Genomic DNA, 18,534 nt, shown 5'->3' with positions numbered 1-18,534 from the left:
AAACATGTTCTTAATTAATGGATTCTTCTTAGTTAAGTCCCAAATATAGACAAATGTGTAAACATGTTGGAAAACGATTCGATCCACATCGCTTTATAGTTATAACGTATATCTTCATCGATCATAAATATATGATATTCGGCAAATACATATTTTTCCCGCATAATTTTGTATCTGTGACATAGTAAAATTTATTTTTACATAATGTTGATGACGCTAATTTTTGTACAAAAATTCTGAACTAAGCTAATATGATTTACTATTTCCATTTAATCCCATACAATAGAAAGAGATAACCATAGAGCGATATTTAAGTCCAGGTTTATTTTACGAGATTGTTTAAACAAGAATCAACAACATTTGAATATCATTAAAAATAATACATGCCATAAAATAAAATGTAATTATTTTAACTGATGGTATTATTCATACTAGAAACTTGCCGCCTCGCTTATGAAGCTTGTTTAGCGGGCGTTTTGATAAACATTGCTGACTTCTTTCTTCAAATATCAAAACACGTATGGCGGAAAGAGATAAATAAATGTTTAACTAAACCAATGTTGATAAGAAAGGCCGTGGAGGATCGGATCGTTTTCGTTTAACAACGTTGAATATTATAAGGCAAGTGTGAATTCACTATATCAATTATTATTAATAAGCTAAATGTATAATGTTGAAAAAAAAAGTATATCATTTATGAAACATGAAACGACTTTATTTAAAAAAAAAAAACATTACTTATAGTCCAATTTCTCATACTGCTTGGAATCTTGTAGTCGTATAACTGTGTGTATATTTTCCGCATAAAATATTAAGGCAAATTGTGTCTTATAAATGGCGACATTATTATAACCTACATCTTCATATGTATAGGGCAGACTATTGTATAACGGCTGTCCGAAAATATTTGGGGCAATGTATTTTAATATTTAATCTATACTTCATCACAGTACAGATTTAAAGCAAAATATCCGATGTAAATATATTCCGTATTTCTATACCTATAACATTGTAAATGTGCTTTAGTCATATTTTGTGCTCAACAGACACACATAATAAAAAACAGAATTAAAAAAAAAAAAAAACAAATAAAAAACGTATTACAAACTATATTCTTATATAAATCAAAAACATAATGATTCGACGTTGAAATGCGTTTTTAAAGCTGTGCTATTTTGTGCTGAATAAAAACACACAATTTGACGTTGTGCATGTAACCTAAGCCCGATACGTGTTAAAGCTGTCAGCATCCCGACAATGTGTGATATTATTAAAATAACTCGAGGCTTATAATACGCTCCTCATAACATTCTAACCTTATCAATAGACATATAGGTTTTACAACAAAACTAAAGTTAAAACTGTCTTAATTTAAATAATCTACGGTTTATATTTTCGCAATAATCTCAGTTAACTAAATAATTTATAAATACTGTTTCAAGTAGAAAAATTTAACAAGCCCTATAGTACATTCGTATATTTCTTAATAGTTACGTCATCTCTAACATAATTGTTTTCACTAGAATCTAGCTTTTTATTTCAATCTGTGATAAATTATAGTACGTACACTATTTTAATAGACAAAAAAAAAGATAAAACAGTTTTTTTATTAATATCCCTTTCTCTTGCACAACTATAATGTAAAGGGCCATAGACTATAACTAGAGCAAAAGGTGATTGAGAAAAAATCCTATCAAAACTTTTATTCGAGTGTCTATCTACCGTGTCTTGATTTAATTTAACGTTTTGTTCCTTTATCTGTTAAGTTTAGAGTTAAAATGCGACAAACAGCTCTGAAATATGTGTAAATACAAATAAATGCATCTATATAACGTTTAAATCGATACACGCCGAAGGATTCAGTCAAAATTTGCCTATTGATATATAAAAAAATATCTGCGAGCATAGACAAAATGCATAATTGGCGAATCGTTTCCAAATTTCTTTATCGATCTCTAGACAGCACTGACAGTCAATGTAATAGAGAGATATCCTTATCGTCAATGTTGTTTATTGTCAAGCGATTTGTATGGAATATGTAAAGCAATTTGATCGCTAAAAATAAGCAATTGTCTACGGTATTTTTCATTCGTCAATATGAATTAAATGTTGTCCGCTGTTTTAGGTGTGGTGAGCGATGAAATGTTACGTAAACCGACGATAGAGGCGATTTAATAAAGGGCCGCCTTGTCATGTGATCTCGCGTTTCACGTTCAAAATATCAGCCCGACACATTGGACAATCCTTCAGTTGGGATGTGCACACGGAGCAGAAGCCACTGTAATTAGATAAAAAGTCACATCGTTATACTGTTACTTGTATATATACCTTATCAACTATTTATATTATACTATAACGGCAATCCAATCTACATCGCGCTCTTTCGCACTTATAGATCTTATAGGATGCACTAGTGTCTCTACGTTCTCGTACTGATCAAAACTCACCGATGTCCACAAGGCTCAAGAATGCAACACGCGGTATCGTCGAAGCAAAGCGTACACGAATCTTCCTTTACGCTTGAACATCGCAATTGTTCTAGATATATTCGTCGAGGTATAACCTGCAAAAAATATCTGTAAATACAAATGGACCAGGAGAAGTTCAAATGTGACAAGTGACAACCTATTTAATAATTATAAAATATATAAGTTTTGAGTTGGAATTCTGATCGCCGATTTAAAACAGTTAATACAATTTAGATTTAGTTAAAGTAAAGTAACCACAGCCAGAACTCCTCTCATCATAATGTTTGGCTACTATTATCCACGCTGCTTTAAAGTAGGTAAAACATGTGCTAAAATTTTATCCGACACACCCAGGTTTACTTACGATATTTTCTTCACCGAACACGATGTGAATTAAACACAATTTAAGCAAACGTAAAATGAGTGCCTTGGTAAATTTGAATAAGAGTTTATTAAATTAGCGATGACGTTGCATGTGCCTCTTTTCGGTTCCTGTTGGTGGGTTAAATTACATCGATATGCACCAAGCCGAAGTGGAGCAGCGTGATGTTGTGATGACTCACAACAACAGCAGTTTCAGTGTATATATATTATGAATTATTACCTTTTTCTGTTCATCGGTCAGTTCACCGTAATCATTGAATGCGGAAAATTCTCTATCGACGGGTGGATATTTGAACGGTTCGTAGCCAAAGTTAAAACGACACTGCTGGTACGCCATGAAACTAGCTGCAGCGAAGAAACCGTACCTTAAAAATGGAAAGACAGAAGAGTTGTGCATCAATGATAAAAAAGGCTATCGATAAAAACAAGCGTTTTGATGACAATACACTATACGAATGAAACTATCGCTTCCAGGTCTTTGATTGTTGTGTGTATTCATTTCAGATATATTAAATATTATTTTCTGCTTATATACGTATAATACCGCAGTTTAACTTTAGCCGTTTTTCTCATGAGGTCCGATTCACAAATTGATGGTACATTTGTCAATATTATAGCGGAATATTTTGATGCGTCGAGCAGTAATGTATCTACGCATTGTGAGGAAGTGCATACACTTTATTTAGGTACTTGCGGGTTTTTTTTAAAGAATAGTCGCAACGCCAGTTTATAAGGAATTACTAATATACATATTTAACTCTCCATTCGAACTTAAGGCTTGTGGTAGGAGTAGGGACGACATTATGGGGTCAAGATTGACCCTACGACGTTATACGTTACTAGGTTGTTAAACCATTGCGCTATTGACGCTTTTTAACATAATAAATTTCTAATTTTATTTAGTTTTTTTATAATGCTATAACATATTCAACTAATTACTAACAATACAACAATTAGTAGAAAGTTATAAAATTGTCTATGTCTAAATCTTATTGTGTTTAGTAGTTAAGCAAGACAAGAAATTGTAAACGAATTACAAAACAATATATAGTTTTTCAGCATTGATCTTTCGTTACGTATCGTCTCCGGAGGGACGTGTGTGCGACTTCTTACGCTTTTAACTATAAAAAGTTATATTATTTAATAAGTGCTGTAATAAATAATCTTACTTATATTATATACGTACCAAAATTAACAGAATTGATTAAATTGTCGTAGCCTGCTAAATTTTATATGGAACCGAAGTGTCAATTTCATTTGCAGATTCTTCGAACTTTTAAAAATTATAATTTTATTGTTATTCTCGACAAAAATCGACATTTGACGCAAATATTTGGAGCGAAGTCGAATCAAGTGGTACATTAACATTTTTTAACGACGCTCTTGCCATACAAGCGCGTAATTATTGAAGAGCTAACTTCAGTTCGACCACGGAAGTTTGAGCGTATTGACAAATGAATATTCAAAATATACTAAAATATGATCACGCACTTGGTTGTTTCGAAGATTTCATTGCATATCGAGAGTCGTTGTCCGTTGAGTGAGAAGATTACTTCCTTTTTTGTGATGTCGATTAGGCAGCCGAGTACGTCGCCAGGACGCCAAGCTGGTACGTGAGTAACACGGGTCGGCTTGGCGTTGTACCACACTAGCTTACGACAGCCGTCGTAGGACAACGAGAACATATCGTCACCGATGCCATAGCCCTCCTAAAAAGTCATACTTTAGTAACGAAATCATTTTTCATAATAATCTCGTCCTGACCGATTTCGGTCCCGGCCATGGCCAAGTACGCAGGATATATTATACTGCACAAGTGTGTGCGTAAACACAGGTGCACAGTCTGTTCCCTACTTACTTGCAAACCGGTGTTTGAATCTTCGACCCGGATATCTGCGGCCGTAAGCCGGTACACCAATAAGGCAATTCTCTTTTCAATAAATAAATATATAAGAAGTATAACCACTATTTTTTCCAATGCAAACTTCATCCTAAATTTTATTAAGATCTTATAATAAGATATAATATAAGAATTTTAATAAGATCACCAACCGATTGAACGATAAATAGAAAATTAAATGAAAAGTCTAAACAAATTATTAAAATGAACTCAACTTACTTCATTTAGAAAATGGCTGTTTTTCGTTGCCCATCCGATCTGCATGACACCAGATGTTATTATAATAGATTCGTAGTACCAACACCCGCTATCCACTTGGAACGTACAGCGGACGCTTTCAAATGAATAAGAGTCACATCTCGCTTCAAGGCCGTTGCTTGATATCTGCAAGTATTCACTGACGTCGTGACAGTTAAGTAAAGCGTTTATGCCAGACATGTCCACGGTTTCGTAAGACAACTTCCTCCCCTCAACGATAACTGAAATACATAATTAAATTCACATCAGCACAAATATGAGGTAAAAAATATATCCTCTAACCATAACTATGAAAATAATACTACTATAAAGCACGTGTGTGTACCCAAAATCAAGTGCAACCTCTGTCCCCGTGTTATAGTCCAAGGGATCGGTAATTATACATAATCGGAGAGATAATTCTTATAAAAACTTTTTTTTATTTCGTTTCGATGTCCTCACGTGCTTTCCGAAGCAATCAAATTAAACATTGCCAAGTCCGTAACCTCGAACTGCTGCTGATACATATTTTTTTGAAAGTAATGTCCAGTTCAGTTCAAATCTAGGTCCATGTACTTCAAAAACCTTCTACTAATCAATCTATCGATTTTGTTTAAACTTTCGTGTTATTACTTATCTTGGACGACTACCAGCGTATAAGTCTACATTATTAATTATTATCAGCGACCGAACTTCCAAGAAGCAGTCGATATTTATAAATTCATCATTCATACAGTCACTTATCGTTTATATAAATGAGGTACATACACGATAATATACATACTTTGGAACAAATTCAGACCCAATAGTCAGTTTAAAGATGAGCAAGGCTTCGTTCCGTAAACGTGTAGCGTGACACTAATCGTACTCGATTATTAATAAGTGTCAGACGAGTATTCGAATCGAACCGACGACGGACAAACGTATAAATAAATAACTCACACAGATTGTCAAGGAGCCAGTTAGCGCAGAAACCGACCTGTCGCCATAGGTAATTATCACTATCGGCATATTTTTCCAGTTCCAATAAAGGGTGCTCGTCTAATTGCTCGAATCGATTCTTTATTGTCAACTTATTCTCCGTTGTGTGCGCGTATTTCTCAAGCGCAATGAGCGCAAACAATACAATGTACGGAGCACTATTTGGCGTCTGAAATATAATGAAAACACTATTTTTTATGATGTAGGGCCGCGGACGGCGTTATTAACCACCTGATGGTGATGTAAGAAATATTAACCATTCCTTACATCGCCATTGTGCAATCAACCTTGGGAACTAAGATGTTATATCCCTTGAGCCTATAGTTACACTGGTTCACTCACCATACAAACAGAAACACAATAATACTAAGTATTGCTGTTTGGCGGTAGAATATATGATGAGTGGGTGGTACCTAGTTTATGTGAAACTCGCCGGTGCCCTGGACGCCGAGTGCGCCCAGGTACACCCACTAAAATCCAGCGGTCCGTCTTCCGGCGGGCGCCACGGGATCGCTTACGCCCAGACCAAAGACAACATATAATAGAAAACAAATTAAATTTTTCTACATCGACTCGACCGGGAATCGAACCCGGGACCTCGGAGTGGCGTACCCATGAAGACCGGTGTACACACTACTCGACCACGGAGGTCGTTATATTCAAGAATTGTGTGTAGTGAATAATATATCAGTTCTTTGATTAGAATAGACCATTAATCGTTACTAGATTTATCAAAATCGATTTATAACGGTATCGGTAAAGTTATACAGTAACTTACCAAAAACATAAAACTTAATTTATTTTGAAGTCGGTTAAAAATTGAACACGGTTGACAGGAATGAGTTACTTACCAAAAAAGCGAGTAAGTATTCGAGTGTATCGTTTGTAAGTACAGCCATGCTGTTTGGTCCCACTAACTTCTCAGCGATACATCCCAACACGACGCATATGTTGCGCTCAACGCGTGTGTTCACGTCGCCAATGGTTGCGCGTTCCGCGGACAGTGCGTACATACGTGTCACCTGCGATACCAAAATATCCTTTATTCAAGTAGATTATTACAAGTACTTTTAAATCGTCGTTTAACAAAATATTTAAATTAAAGCTACCACCGGTTCGGAATGTAGATTCTACCGAGAAGAACCGGCAAGAAACTCAGTAGTTACTCTTTTTCAACGTCTAAAAATACAGTCATGTTAGTTAAATACAATTATATATGTATGTTATGTCTCCAGTCTCGAAGTCAACGAGCATTAAGTCCAAGCTTTTTTATCGTCTATATAATCTTGTATCGAATAATATGCCTTCTTTACCAATGTATTTTTACAAATAACTTGACTCTATGAAACGGCAAAGTTAAAAATGTCTGCGGAATTTTATTATAGAAACGGATACCTTGCCCCAACAATGATTTACTGACTTTGCGGAGTCAATAATTAATCAACAGTTAAGGTCGTGTAATAATTGTTATGTCAAATATATTTAACAAAGTTTTTTAAACAATTGAATAATAAGTATAAATGTTAATAAATCAATAGTGATAAATTGTAGATCTGTCATAAATAATTATAATAATATAATCTCATTACAGTTATGCGTTCCGGCTTTGCACGAGGGTTTGAAGTGATAAAACTCATTATTTTCAAGTAAATAATGAACCAAAGTATCTCTGCCCTGTTTACATGGGTTTGTTCAAATTATTTTGTAATTACTTATTAACTTCGAGTGATAACAACCGGTATAATCAAAAGTTATTTTGAAAAAACACGAGTCAAAGGATGCTTTAAGTGTACTTATTCTGTGACTTATCAAAGATTGCGTTTAATATGAAACCCTGGTCAGGACACGCAATCTCTTTATTTCCTACATTTGCAATCGACTTTAGAGTTGATGTAAACGGATAACGAAGGCTTTCTCGGAGGGATCTTTTTTAGATACATTATCACAATTATTTTTATTATTAAAATTGTTATAGTTGCTTCTAATTTATTTGGTGTTTACAATAGTAACGGTCAAAAAAGCGTTGGTTTAGTGCTAATGAACAGTAATGAAACAGATAAAAGACTAAAATGTATTAAATTCACTGTGCCAAACATTAAACATGCAAAAACAAATAAAGATATATAAGGTATAACAATGATAAACATTATAGATACTATATAATTTCTTAAGTTTAATATATATGTTCAGCTGCCATGACATGGATGACACATATTAATGGTATGGCCACTAGAAAAAGCTCGCTTTGATTCTAAATTTCTAGATCTATATTTTTGAGCTATTGACTATGTCTGGTGGTTCAGATTTGTAATGTTTTTTGTTTTAATTTATCTTATTACAACCAATAACACTCACTCTTATAACTGATTCTTTGGACGGCAATGGACAATCGTCTAGTAATATAGAAATAGCTGTCGGGCCGAAGGGATCTTCTAAGGGGATAACATTCACCATTGACGTTACCATTTGTATCCATCCCTCTTCTTTATCAGCTATGACGTGGAGCTTCACGAGAGGAACGGGCGATTCCTCGTCACTGAAATATGCACAGAAACTCACAATTCAACAACATAACCAAAACATATATTAATATATATACAGGCTCGTCTTAAACACAATCAAGCAATCTTCTGGCGATCTCCTCTACGTCTAAACAAGAAGACTTTAAAACACTTTTAAGAGAACTTTTTTGCACCGGCCCTTGCCTGGGTTAAGACGGGTCTGTGTATGTATTTTATTAAAACAATTCACAGTTTCGCAATTTTAACGCAGTGCTTTAGCTAAAATTATAACTATATACCCACATTCAATTTATCATAATGACTATTATTACGGACATAAATATAAAAAAATCGCAAAGCAAAAGAAGTCGTACATTAAAGTTCGTAACAAACTTTGTTTGTTTCTGATAAAAAAAAAAAACAGAAGTAACGAAAACAATGAAAGAGACGAATCCTTATAAATTAATAAAAATTTACATTTGCTATTACATAATAAAATTATTTAGCAACAAACCTACAAAAAGAGAAAAAAAGATACATTATATATAATTATACAAAATATTCATAAAGAGCGACATGATGTACCACATCATGACATTTTAAAGGTCATACTAATGGCCAGTGGAAAGCAAAATTACAGTATAAATGTATAAGCATGATCGATTTTCTACGATTGAAATAGTGAAGGCGACATCAGTCTTCGCTTCAGAATTTAATCATGTGATGCAATCGGTAGTTAGAAGCTTATTATATAAACTATATGAAATGCACTTGAAATTTTCCAATAGGTTTCAATTAATATTATATCAGACATGGCGGCAATGATACTAACTTATTACCTTTGATACAATCGTGACACGCTTCAGTTAAATATTCGCCATTTATAAATATTAAAACTATATTAGTAAGAAATTATCTTTTGAGTAATGTAAAATAAATACATAAAATTAGTTTTCGCCGCTTCGCTCGCGTTTTAGCGTTGGTCATGAGGTGTTAGGCATAAAAAAATAGCCTACGTCGTTCCTGGGGGGGTCAAGTGTGTTTCATTGAAAATTTCATCAAATTCAGTTCAACGGTTTGGCCGTGAAAGAGCAACAGACAGACTGACACAGTTACTTTCGCATTTATGATATTAGTATAGACTAATACTAATTAAAAATGTATACGATTTATAATAATTAAAAAATTTAACACATTTTATATATAATTAAAATTAAAACCTAGCAGAGAAATAAATAAGAAAAATTTCCTTCAAAACACTTTGTATAACTTTTCAAAATAAATGACTCATTTAGTTACTATGACTGTTGTAGAAGTTGAAACGGCCATTACTTGAATTTTTATCAGTCTATTTGTCTGGTTTGATTTTCAAAATGAGTAAAAATTACAGAGATAAATTTTTTGTCTCTATTATAAAGCAATTAATAATTATTTCATCAAAATTGTTTGGTCTATCAAAAGTTGTAAAAAGTGTTCATACATAGTTATTAAATATATATTATTATAAATTCAACACGATTAAGACTATTTATCAGGACAATGCTATTCTAGATATAGCAAAAATGATGTTAATATTTTTTTGTTTTTAATGAGATTCAGTAGTATATAGTCAGTAACTGATGCAGTTTAAGATACAATGTGTTTATTTAGGGATGCCTGATACTCAAATTATAATGCTTATGTTTAATTAAAAATATCTTCATCTTTAAGCAACTTACGTATCAACTCGGGATGCTGCCACTGTAAGCATTTCTAGCACCAATTGATCAACTATTTTAGGTTCAACAACTTTGGGTATCCGCAAACGATTGTCAATCATCGCGGATACCACCGGTGTTGTAGTGGGTGCATATATTGTCTCATCGGGCTCCTTTTCTTTGCAGCAACAATCACCCATTACCTGAACAGATATAAAATAATTATTTGAAACGAAATTTCAAACTAGCTATATGTCATTTCGCATGCATATAAAAAGGGTTAACATAAAGTTTTATTATTGGAGAACAGACATATAAAGAAAATTCTTGTCATTTTTTGGCAGTATAGAGAACAACTCAGATCAGTTTTACCCCATTGAATAAATGATTTAAGCTAACAAACATTAGACTTAATTTTCACGATTAGCCATGCATTGGTGATGTAAGGAATAGTATTTGTTATAGCACACTTAACATTTACACCTAATACTTAATAAAACAAAAGAGAAGTCCCAGACCAGTAATTTTCCTTGTTCAAAGACAAAAATATTGTTAAATTGTAATTTTGTATCATCGTGTATAAATCTGAATGAAGTAATGCAAATAGTTTTTGCAGTACACTAAGAAGACTATTGTAATAAATCTTTAAATAAAGTCTAAGGAAAAAGTTAAATAAGATCATCTCAGCCATAATATTAAATCTGGATTTATAAATATTGTATATAAAAACAATGGATCATAGCATGGTCTAAATATTTATTTAGCAAAGAGATATGAAACTAGTCTTGCCTTTTTTGTTTTACTAAAATTCTTCAAACTCTCAAGTCTTTAGTACTTCAAATGATTCATAAATTCAAATTCCACTAACAATAGAAATAATATCATATAATGTTGGTACATTATAATTATCTTGATATATTTTGTTTATTTTGTTATTGACTTTCCTGTTTTATTATATATATCATAATTAAATATAATTTAATGCAATTAACAAATAGAGAGAATTCAATAATATGATTCATTTTAATTTATATGCACATAAAAGTTTTAAGTAAAATTGTTATTGATATATTCAAAACTAGTAAATATATTCTTTGTATATTACTCAACTGTTCAAAGTAAAACCAAATATCACAAATGTAATTGTTTATAGCACAACTTTTTGATGGCAGTACTAACTACTATAGTAGACTTTTAATTATGCTTAATAACATACACCGACGATATATTTCACCATATTGCAACGTATCTACTTACCGTTAGTGATTGTTCATTTTCAAATAATTAATCAATTAAAACGATATAATATAATTTGACAAATAATATTATGTACTTAACAAATTGTAAACATACTTTATTGTACACAGGTCACTCGCATGTGAATATAGTAAATCTTGAGCAGAGACAATCTTAATGACAACTAAAATGTCTGAAACTTAAAAAGTCAAAAATGTATTTATGTTCAAAAGATAATAGGTTAACACAACGAAAAAGAATTGCCCGATTTATGTGTTACTACTTAATAGTCTGTTCATATCCTGCAACAACTCCATACTGAAAAATAATTCGAGTTTCAAGATAGGTTCGCTAAAGTGATTTAGAATTCTGCTTTGTATATAATTATTGTATAGGTAGCCGTCATGTACTTCAATAAGATTTAACTGTCAAACTGCAAACACGTCAAACTCTACGTCAGTAACGAGCTAATGCTGCTTTAGTGATGTACACGTGAGTCAAGTTTAAGTATCGACACGAAATACTTATTTTTACGTATTAATTATTATAGATTAAATCAGTCAATTGATTTGAGATAAACTCAACATCCCTGACGCATTTATCTAAAACATATAAGATAAAAATACGGATGGAAATGTACAATTTTTTTTTTAACATAATGGAATAACTAGTCGTTTAATTTTACGTTGAGTACATCAAAAGAAAACAATATCATTAAATAAGGTCAACAGTTACTAATCAATCATGTAGTTAACACAATATAGAATATTATGCAAGAATATATCGAAAATAATTGGTGTTTAATTTGGTGTTGTATTTATTTTTGATTATACCCCTATAAAGTTTTAAATACAAATCAACTTTATCTTTAGTTTTATCTTTGTCAGTATGAGATATTGATTCAGGACTGTATTATTGTGAAATATTTTTTAATAAGTAAAACATTATATATATTTTTTGAAAGAGTACTTTTATATTTAATAAAGAAATAAGCTTCAAGTTAGACATTAAGAAACAAAACAAAAATCTAATTGAGTCGATCATTATTCATTATTAATTTCTTCTATAGACGAATTTAGTTTGACAAATGTCGTGATTCGTCCCTAAAATGAATTGCTGTTTGAGAATTATATAGCACAAGCTATTTTTAATATGTTTTATTAAAACAACTAAAAGCTTAGGTGGTTCGTAGTATAAACACATAATAGCATTTAAAGGCAGTTACATAATGAATTTATGGCAAAAGGAAACTTTATGATTAAAATGACTTTAAGGTATATCACCTTGAAATCATTAATGACCACGCATTGAAAAATAGGTACTATGCAATTAAAATATTTTTATTTACATCGTTTTCTTTTTATTCAAATCTATACATATGTTTCAAGATCGACGTTACGCTTTTCAGAATTGTATAAGACCTTTATAGATATTATATATTAACATCGCATAAATTACAGTAATTTTGATGAGGTTTCCTAGTTTCTAAGTGTAATTTTTGTTACCTAATTAAAAAAAAAATACTTAATTGTAGCTCAATCTTACAAATTTTATTTTTATTTTGTCCCATTATTGTAAGTCTTCATTTTTGTAACAAAGTAACTTAACAAGAAAGCGAACAGATTTAATTTTGCATGTCACTAGCAAAATATTTATCGACTACTATATAATTTATGTTTTTATATTTGCCGCCAAGGCCTTAGGGATGGGAACATTATAATAATGCTGATTGATACTTTACGATAAAATAAGTGCTGCCTTAGATGTTTTTCTTTTGTTTTAAATATGAGCAGGGTAATTTATTAATATTGTAGATATAATATTACGAAAAATAAAGTGGCGTGAGATTTAGGATTTCACTAAAAATCTGTACATATAATAAAATTGGAGTATCTGCTTGTAATATTAAAATAACCGCTTTTTACTAAATGCATATGTATGTATACACGGTATATATATCAAAATACCATGTTTGTCAATTCTTGTCTGTCTGTCAGTTTGTTTGTTCAAGCTAATCTATGGAACGGTCGGACCGATTTTGACGGGACTTTCACTGGCAGATAACTGATGTAATAAGAAGTATCTTAAGCTACAACATTAAGTTTTTTTATTAAATTCAAAGCGCACAAAGGCACAGCTAGTTGCAAATTAAAATAGTTCTTGTTCTTTCTATTGATGATGTCCTTGTAGTAAATTTTTTGGATGTAACTGTATTCTTGCCCTATGACTATCAGTTTACGGGCTGTGATAAGTTGAAACCACGTAGAAAGTCTGAGCAAGATCCCGGTTGTTTGTCAATGGTCCACTACACCAAATCCATTATCTACCTTGCTACGTCAGTGCGTTTTAGACTACAGCTTAAAATCAAAATGCCACCTGTAATTACTGCAAGTATTTCTCATAAGTTTTCTTATTTGAGTGATATCAATCTCGAGACATCGAACATCGGGACCGAAACATACTGAAACCGGGATTGTAGACCGTGCACGGCCAAAAAGAAGAGGGCTGTTGATCAAGGTTCAACATTCCATCTGTATTACAATACTCTATTGTTTGCGATGTAGGCCCCAGCGCAATGAAACTGTATATAAATATAATATATATACGCTCGAAAGATACATATATGTACTTACTTATAGTATTGATTAGTCATTTATTTTTGTAATGAGAATGTTAGTTTATACTTTTTGTCTATTTTAAGTATTTCCCTATTGCAAATATTCATTTTGTATGCAGGTACAATTATTAAGGCGCGTTGTATTGTGCCTGGGTCATATAAATAAGTAAATATTTATTCAGAGATAGATTTCAATAACTTGTTTGTAATTTTAATACAAATTATTTTTCTTTTGATTTGACTCCATTGTAGTTCCTAAGCGGATGAAACATTTTTTTTATTATTATAAGCAAATAACAACAAACGGCCAGGTAGCTCGCCCATGGACATCTGCAACACCAAACTTTTGCAGGTGCGTTGCCAGCCTTTAAGGTATATGTCGGCTCCTTTCTTGAACGTTCCCAAGTCTTATCGGTAAAACCACCGACGAAAGCCGAACCCACAGAGTGGTTGTGCGAGGCAGAAAGTGCCTTAACAATCGCGCTGTGGTGGATTTTCGGACATCTAGGTAGTCCGGATGAAACTTCAAATTGTGACGCGATGTCTGAGGGTGAAATTCAGCGGCCGGAATTAATCCAACTCCTCGGAACATTCCCCGGGAAAAATGCGGTTGAAGACGCAGAGTGATCCAAAGGATCCAAAGCAGGTCGAAAAGGGTTTGATCGTCGTTAATTCCAGCCGCACTGAGTTGAATACGCATATACTTATAATAGCTTTTTCTATTTAAGGGAATGAGAGCTAATTTCGTCTGATGATAAAGACGGAAAATGGACAGTGGAACTCTTATATAACTACCCGCAATTCTTTCGATCTTTGGAATTGGGCTTATTTGTTTTGTTATGGTGATTTACATATTTATTACATTTAGTAAGAAGTTTGGTGATGGAACTACAAAATGGATATCGGAATTCTTTAATAGCTATTAGTAATTTGGTTTGATTTGACGCACCCAAATCGGCGTACATTAATATGATTGACGCTCAAAGCTAGATAGCGTGAGGTGACTAATGTAATTAGTCCGGCAAAAAAGGCATGCGCCTTGAGTGAAAAAATCTGTATAGATAAATGTTTATTTCGATGCACTGATAATTACTTATTATGATAGGCAAATAACCCCCTCATTTTTTAATTTCAGGTGTAATCAAAAGATGTTTTTTTTGGTTTGTTGTAATAAAAATTGATCTTAGAGGGAAATGTTCTAGGCTTTGAAAAGATTGACTTAAATGGTTAGGTTAGTTTACGTTGTATCATTTACATTAATTTAAGTATAATCTTCGATATTATGACAGAAAAATGTCTTAATATCGAATGGGTTCGTAAACATCTGCAAAATAAGTCAAAAATATGCACATGAATTAGTCTAATGACGCTGGATATCTGAATATATTTTGGTCTATAACAATATTATGAATGGTTTTCATTTGTTTTTATTTAAAATATTGATAACTTATTTATACTATAATTTTATGTTTAATTATAAGAAACGCCATCTTGTAGTCGCTGCAAAATATATGTTGTAGCCGCTCAAATGCTCACTGTTGTAAGTTGCCTTGAAGTAATTGTAGATGGCATAAGCTACATCATTGCTACATAATATTGTTTAAGATTTGAGTTTTTTTTTTGTTAATATATAATAATATATATTAGGTAAGTAGGTACCTACAGATAAGTACAATTATTAATCGTTGAACTAAATCGCTATTCCTAACGAAATGAGAACAGAATATTTACAGCGCCGTTTTGTGCATTCCTTAAGTTCAAGAAAACACAAAATTTATAGAAATAATTCTAGAAATTAAATTGATTGAAATTGATGTCATTCAGATTTAAAAAAATATATATTGAAGAAAGAAGCTCTGCAGTGTCCATATAGAAAAGGTGTTTTAATCACGGTACCTACAACTATTTTTATTTTTGGTATTGACTCGTTCCTATAATGCAGACTTAATGAACTAAGATTCCAAAAGCGTTACACTTCCTTCCTTATTTATTTTAAAAAGACGTTTAAGGTATAAGCTAGTAATTAAGGTCAGATTAATTGTATAAAAGATTAACCGTTAGTATCTGATAGCAAAAGTGGAGGAGTACTGGGGGAAGAGGATTTTAAGGGATATAAAGGGAAATTACCTTGTAAGAAAACACCAAAATCACACCAAATAGTTAATGCAGCTATTCTTGAGAAATTCATTAAAATAAATAAACTAAACTCAAAATATGAAATGTATTAACAATTTCAAATCGCAACTGCCTCTGGCGCTGCGGAAAGTGTAGCCCCTCCGCCATTGACAGAACAGGCGGGGAATGCACTCCCTACGCGCTTACGCTTACGGTTTTATAGAATAATCTCTAGGGGTGAGACCGACTAGACCACGTATCGCTTGAGTTGACTGTATCGCTTCTATGTCTGTTTTCCTAACTTGCATACGTAAAGTCGTATTATTCGAGTATAACTTTATCACCTGCAAAAAATTGTTCAAATCTTCACGATGATTATTCCAAAATGTTTTAAGAAAATCGATTATTAAAAATTCAATATTTTTCAAATGTTTCTTAGTCGTAGTTAGCAGATATCGATTAGAAAATGGATCAAACAAAGAGTTAGAACTCGCCGTAGATTAAATCTTTTATATAGATAATTGTCAAAAATATACATTTTTTTATTTTATCACCGATCTTAACGATTGATGTCTGTAGCTATTTTTTCTTAGTATGAATTATTCATTAATTATTATATTAATTTAAATCTTATTCATCCTTATTTTTATTTTTACTTTAGATAGGCGGTCGAGCTTAAACTTGATGGTTACATACACATTTGCGCCGTAAGTATAATCATTTATTAGATTGGCAACGCGCTACCAATCTCGTTAACCAATATGTAATGTCCTTAGTGTCTGTACATACACTGGTTTACCGACTATTCCAACCGGAATAGAACAGTATTAGTTATTGCGGTTTAGCGGTGGTATCTACACAGACGGACCGTGCAAAGCCCAAGTGAATAATGATTGCTCAATCTAGTGATTTATATGCATATATATCTAGTATTTTATGCATATATAAATGACTAGATTAACGTTTAATATACATAACTTTGAAAGACAGGCAAACAACGAACAAACAGCGATTGAACAAATAACTCTGAGTTTGATTTATACCAATATTTTATAAACCTTGATAATACAGTTGGACTTAAGATCCATGTTGACATCTTTGGAAAAGTCTTTAAGGCTTCCGATTATAAATAAAAATCAATAAAGATGTATCAGTAGTTTGCTTTTGGATAGTGTCAAATCGTTGAAGCGATCAAAGGTAATAAAGGCATATCAGGCAGTGCCTAAGCAGTTATCGAAAAACTGTAATATTTGAGAAAAGTCCGAGGGTTCCTGTAACATTTCCGATTTTAATTTCCATTGATCTCGAAATTATTATGTTATTGTAAATAATTGAGTAACTAGTCATAATATAAATATAACAATACCAACTCTTAGTAGATATTACATTATTTGCATAAATCAAATTAAAATTAGTAATTGAAAAAATCATGCTCGGGGCTTGTTGATCAAGCTAAGCTATTAAATCATTGATATCGTAATGTATATTAGTTTAACTTCATACAACACCGTATGCCATAAAACTTACAAAGCTAGCTAGCTCTATTGACTAGATAGTTATGTCACTGGTTGCATGCAAAATCCTAGGTAGGCTTTATGCTAGGGTTCTCTTAATGATACAATAAAAAGGGCTCTTGCCACCATTGACGTTCCTACTCTTATTGAGCCCTCTAGAATTAGTCCTGATTATGGTAAGAGAAAGAAAATGCAGAATACGGGCGTAAATATACATACGTCTCTTATAAATGTTTGTACACACTTGAAGTAAAATCGTTTTAAAAATATACTAGTCTAATTACTTGGACCGTCCGTAGCGCGTCTTTTAAAAGAACATCATCCAGTGACAGATGTATATAAGAATATTCTCACTTAGACGATACGTCTAAATTAAAAGATTAAAGAGTCCATGGGTTTGGCATAAGCGGTTGTTTGTTATTAGTATATATACGTCGAAGACCGGTTACACGTGTAAGGTGTCATAAAGTTGGAAAACGGTAGTAATAAGAAAACCTATTGAAATAATAAAATTGAAGCTTTAATAATATATAATTGAAGTTCACGTTCTTAATTAAAATAAATTCGAGGTCGCTTAAATTGTAAGAGAAGTTTCAATTTAATATTACTTTGTTTCCGTATTTGTGAAAAACAATTTATTTTGGTAAATATATGTCAAAACACACGTACGAATAACGAACATTTTTTCGGAATCTAGACACACGGTAGCGTGTCAGCCAAGTTCAAGAACTGGCGAGCAGCACCGTGTGTAATATTACACGAACCATTTGGAGCCACTTTTGACCTCCTTATAACTCAAAAATTATTTGACATAAAAGTGTTAAATTGGCTCATATATTGAGACTAGCCAAGACAGACCTTAGGCTACGATATATTATCCTAAG

The 18,534-nt window shown here is 32.2% G+C and overlaps 1 protein-coding gene across 2 annotated transcripts; it reads right to left on the bottom strand.

The window, feature by feature from the left end:
- Positions 1–1,725: 1,725 nt before the first annotated feature.
- Positions 1,726–11,793, bottom strand: LOC113396264 (RING finger and SPRY domain-containing protein 1-like). Of its 2 annotated transcripts, none has more exons than XM_026634142.2 (10): positions 11,522–11,793; positions 10,190–10,371; positions 8,326–8,506; positions 6,822–6,992; positions 5,932–6,139; positions 4,972–5,231; positions 4,344–4,561; positions 3,073–3,217; positions 2,448–2,563; positions 1,726–2,278 (listed from the first exon to the last, which is right to left on the bottom strand). In XM_026634142.2, exons 2-10 carry the CDS (start codon positions 10,366–10,368, stop codon positions 2,191–2,193), a joined length of 1,566 nt encoding a protein of 521 aa, XP_026489927.1. In that variant the 5' UTR covers positions 10,369–10,371; positions 11,522–11,793; the 3' UTR covers positions 1,726–2,190. The 2 variants fall into 2 exon arrangements, with proteins under 2 accessions (XP_026489927.1, XP_026489937.1); XM_026634152.2 differs by having other exon boundaries at positions 1,728–2,278; positions 11,426–11,793.
- Positions 11,794–18,534: the final 6,741 nt, after the last annotated feature.

The sequence above is a fragment of the Vanessa tameamea genome, chromosome Z, assembly GCF_037043105.1.
Source record: "Vanessa tameamea isolate UH-Manoa-2023 chromosome Z, ilVanTame1 primary haplotype, whole genome shotgun sequence".
Taxonomy (NCBI): Eukaryota; Metazoa; Arthropoda; class Insecta; order Lepidoptera; family Nymphalidae; genus Vanessa; species Vanessa tameamea.
Note: the sequence above shows the minus strand (reverse complement) of the source record. Positions and strands in the feature narration are given on the sequence as shown.

Bases quoted from the DNA above. Each gene is read 5' to 3' on its own strand.
- LOC113396264 (XM_026634142.2), bottom strand. From the start codon at position 10,368: ATGGGTGATTGTTGCTGCAAAGAAAAGGAGCCCGATGAGACAATATAT. The intron at 6,993-8,325 runs GTGAGTGTTATT...TTGGTATCGCAG, and splicing joins CCAAAGAATCAGTTATAAGA to GTGACACGTATGTACGCACT. The intron at 2,279-2,447 runs GTGAGTTTTGAT...ATCTAATTACAG, and splicing joins CTTGAGCCTTGTGGACATCG to TGGCTTCTGCTCCGTGTGCA.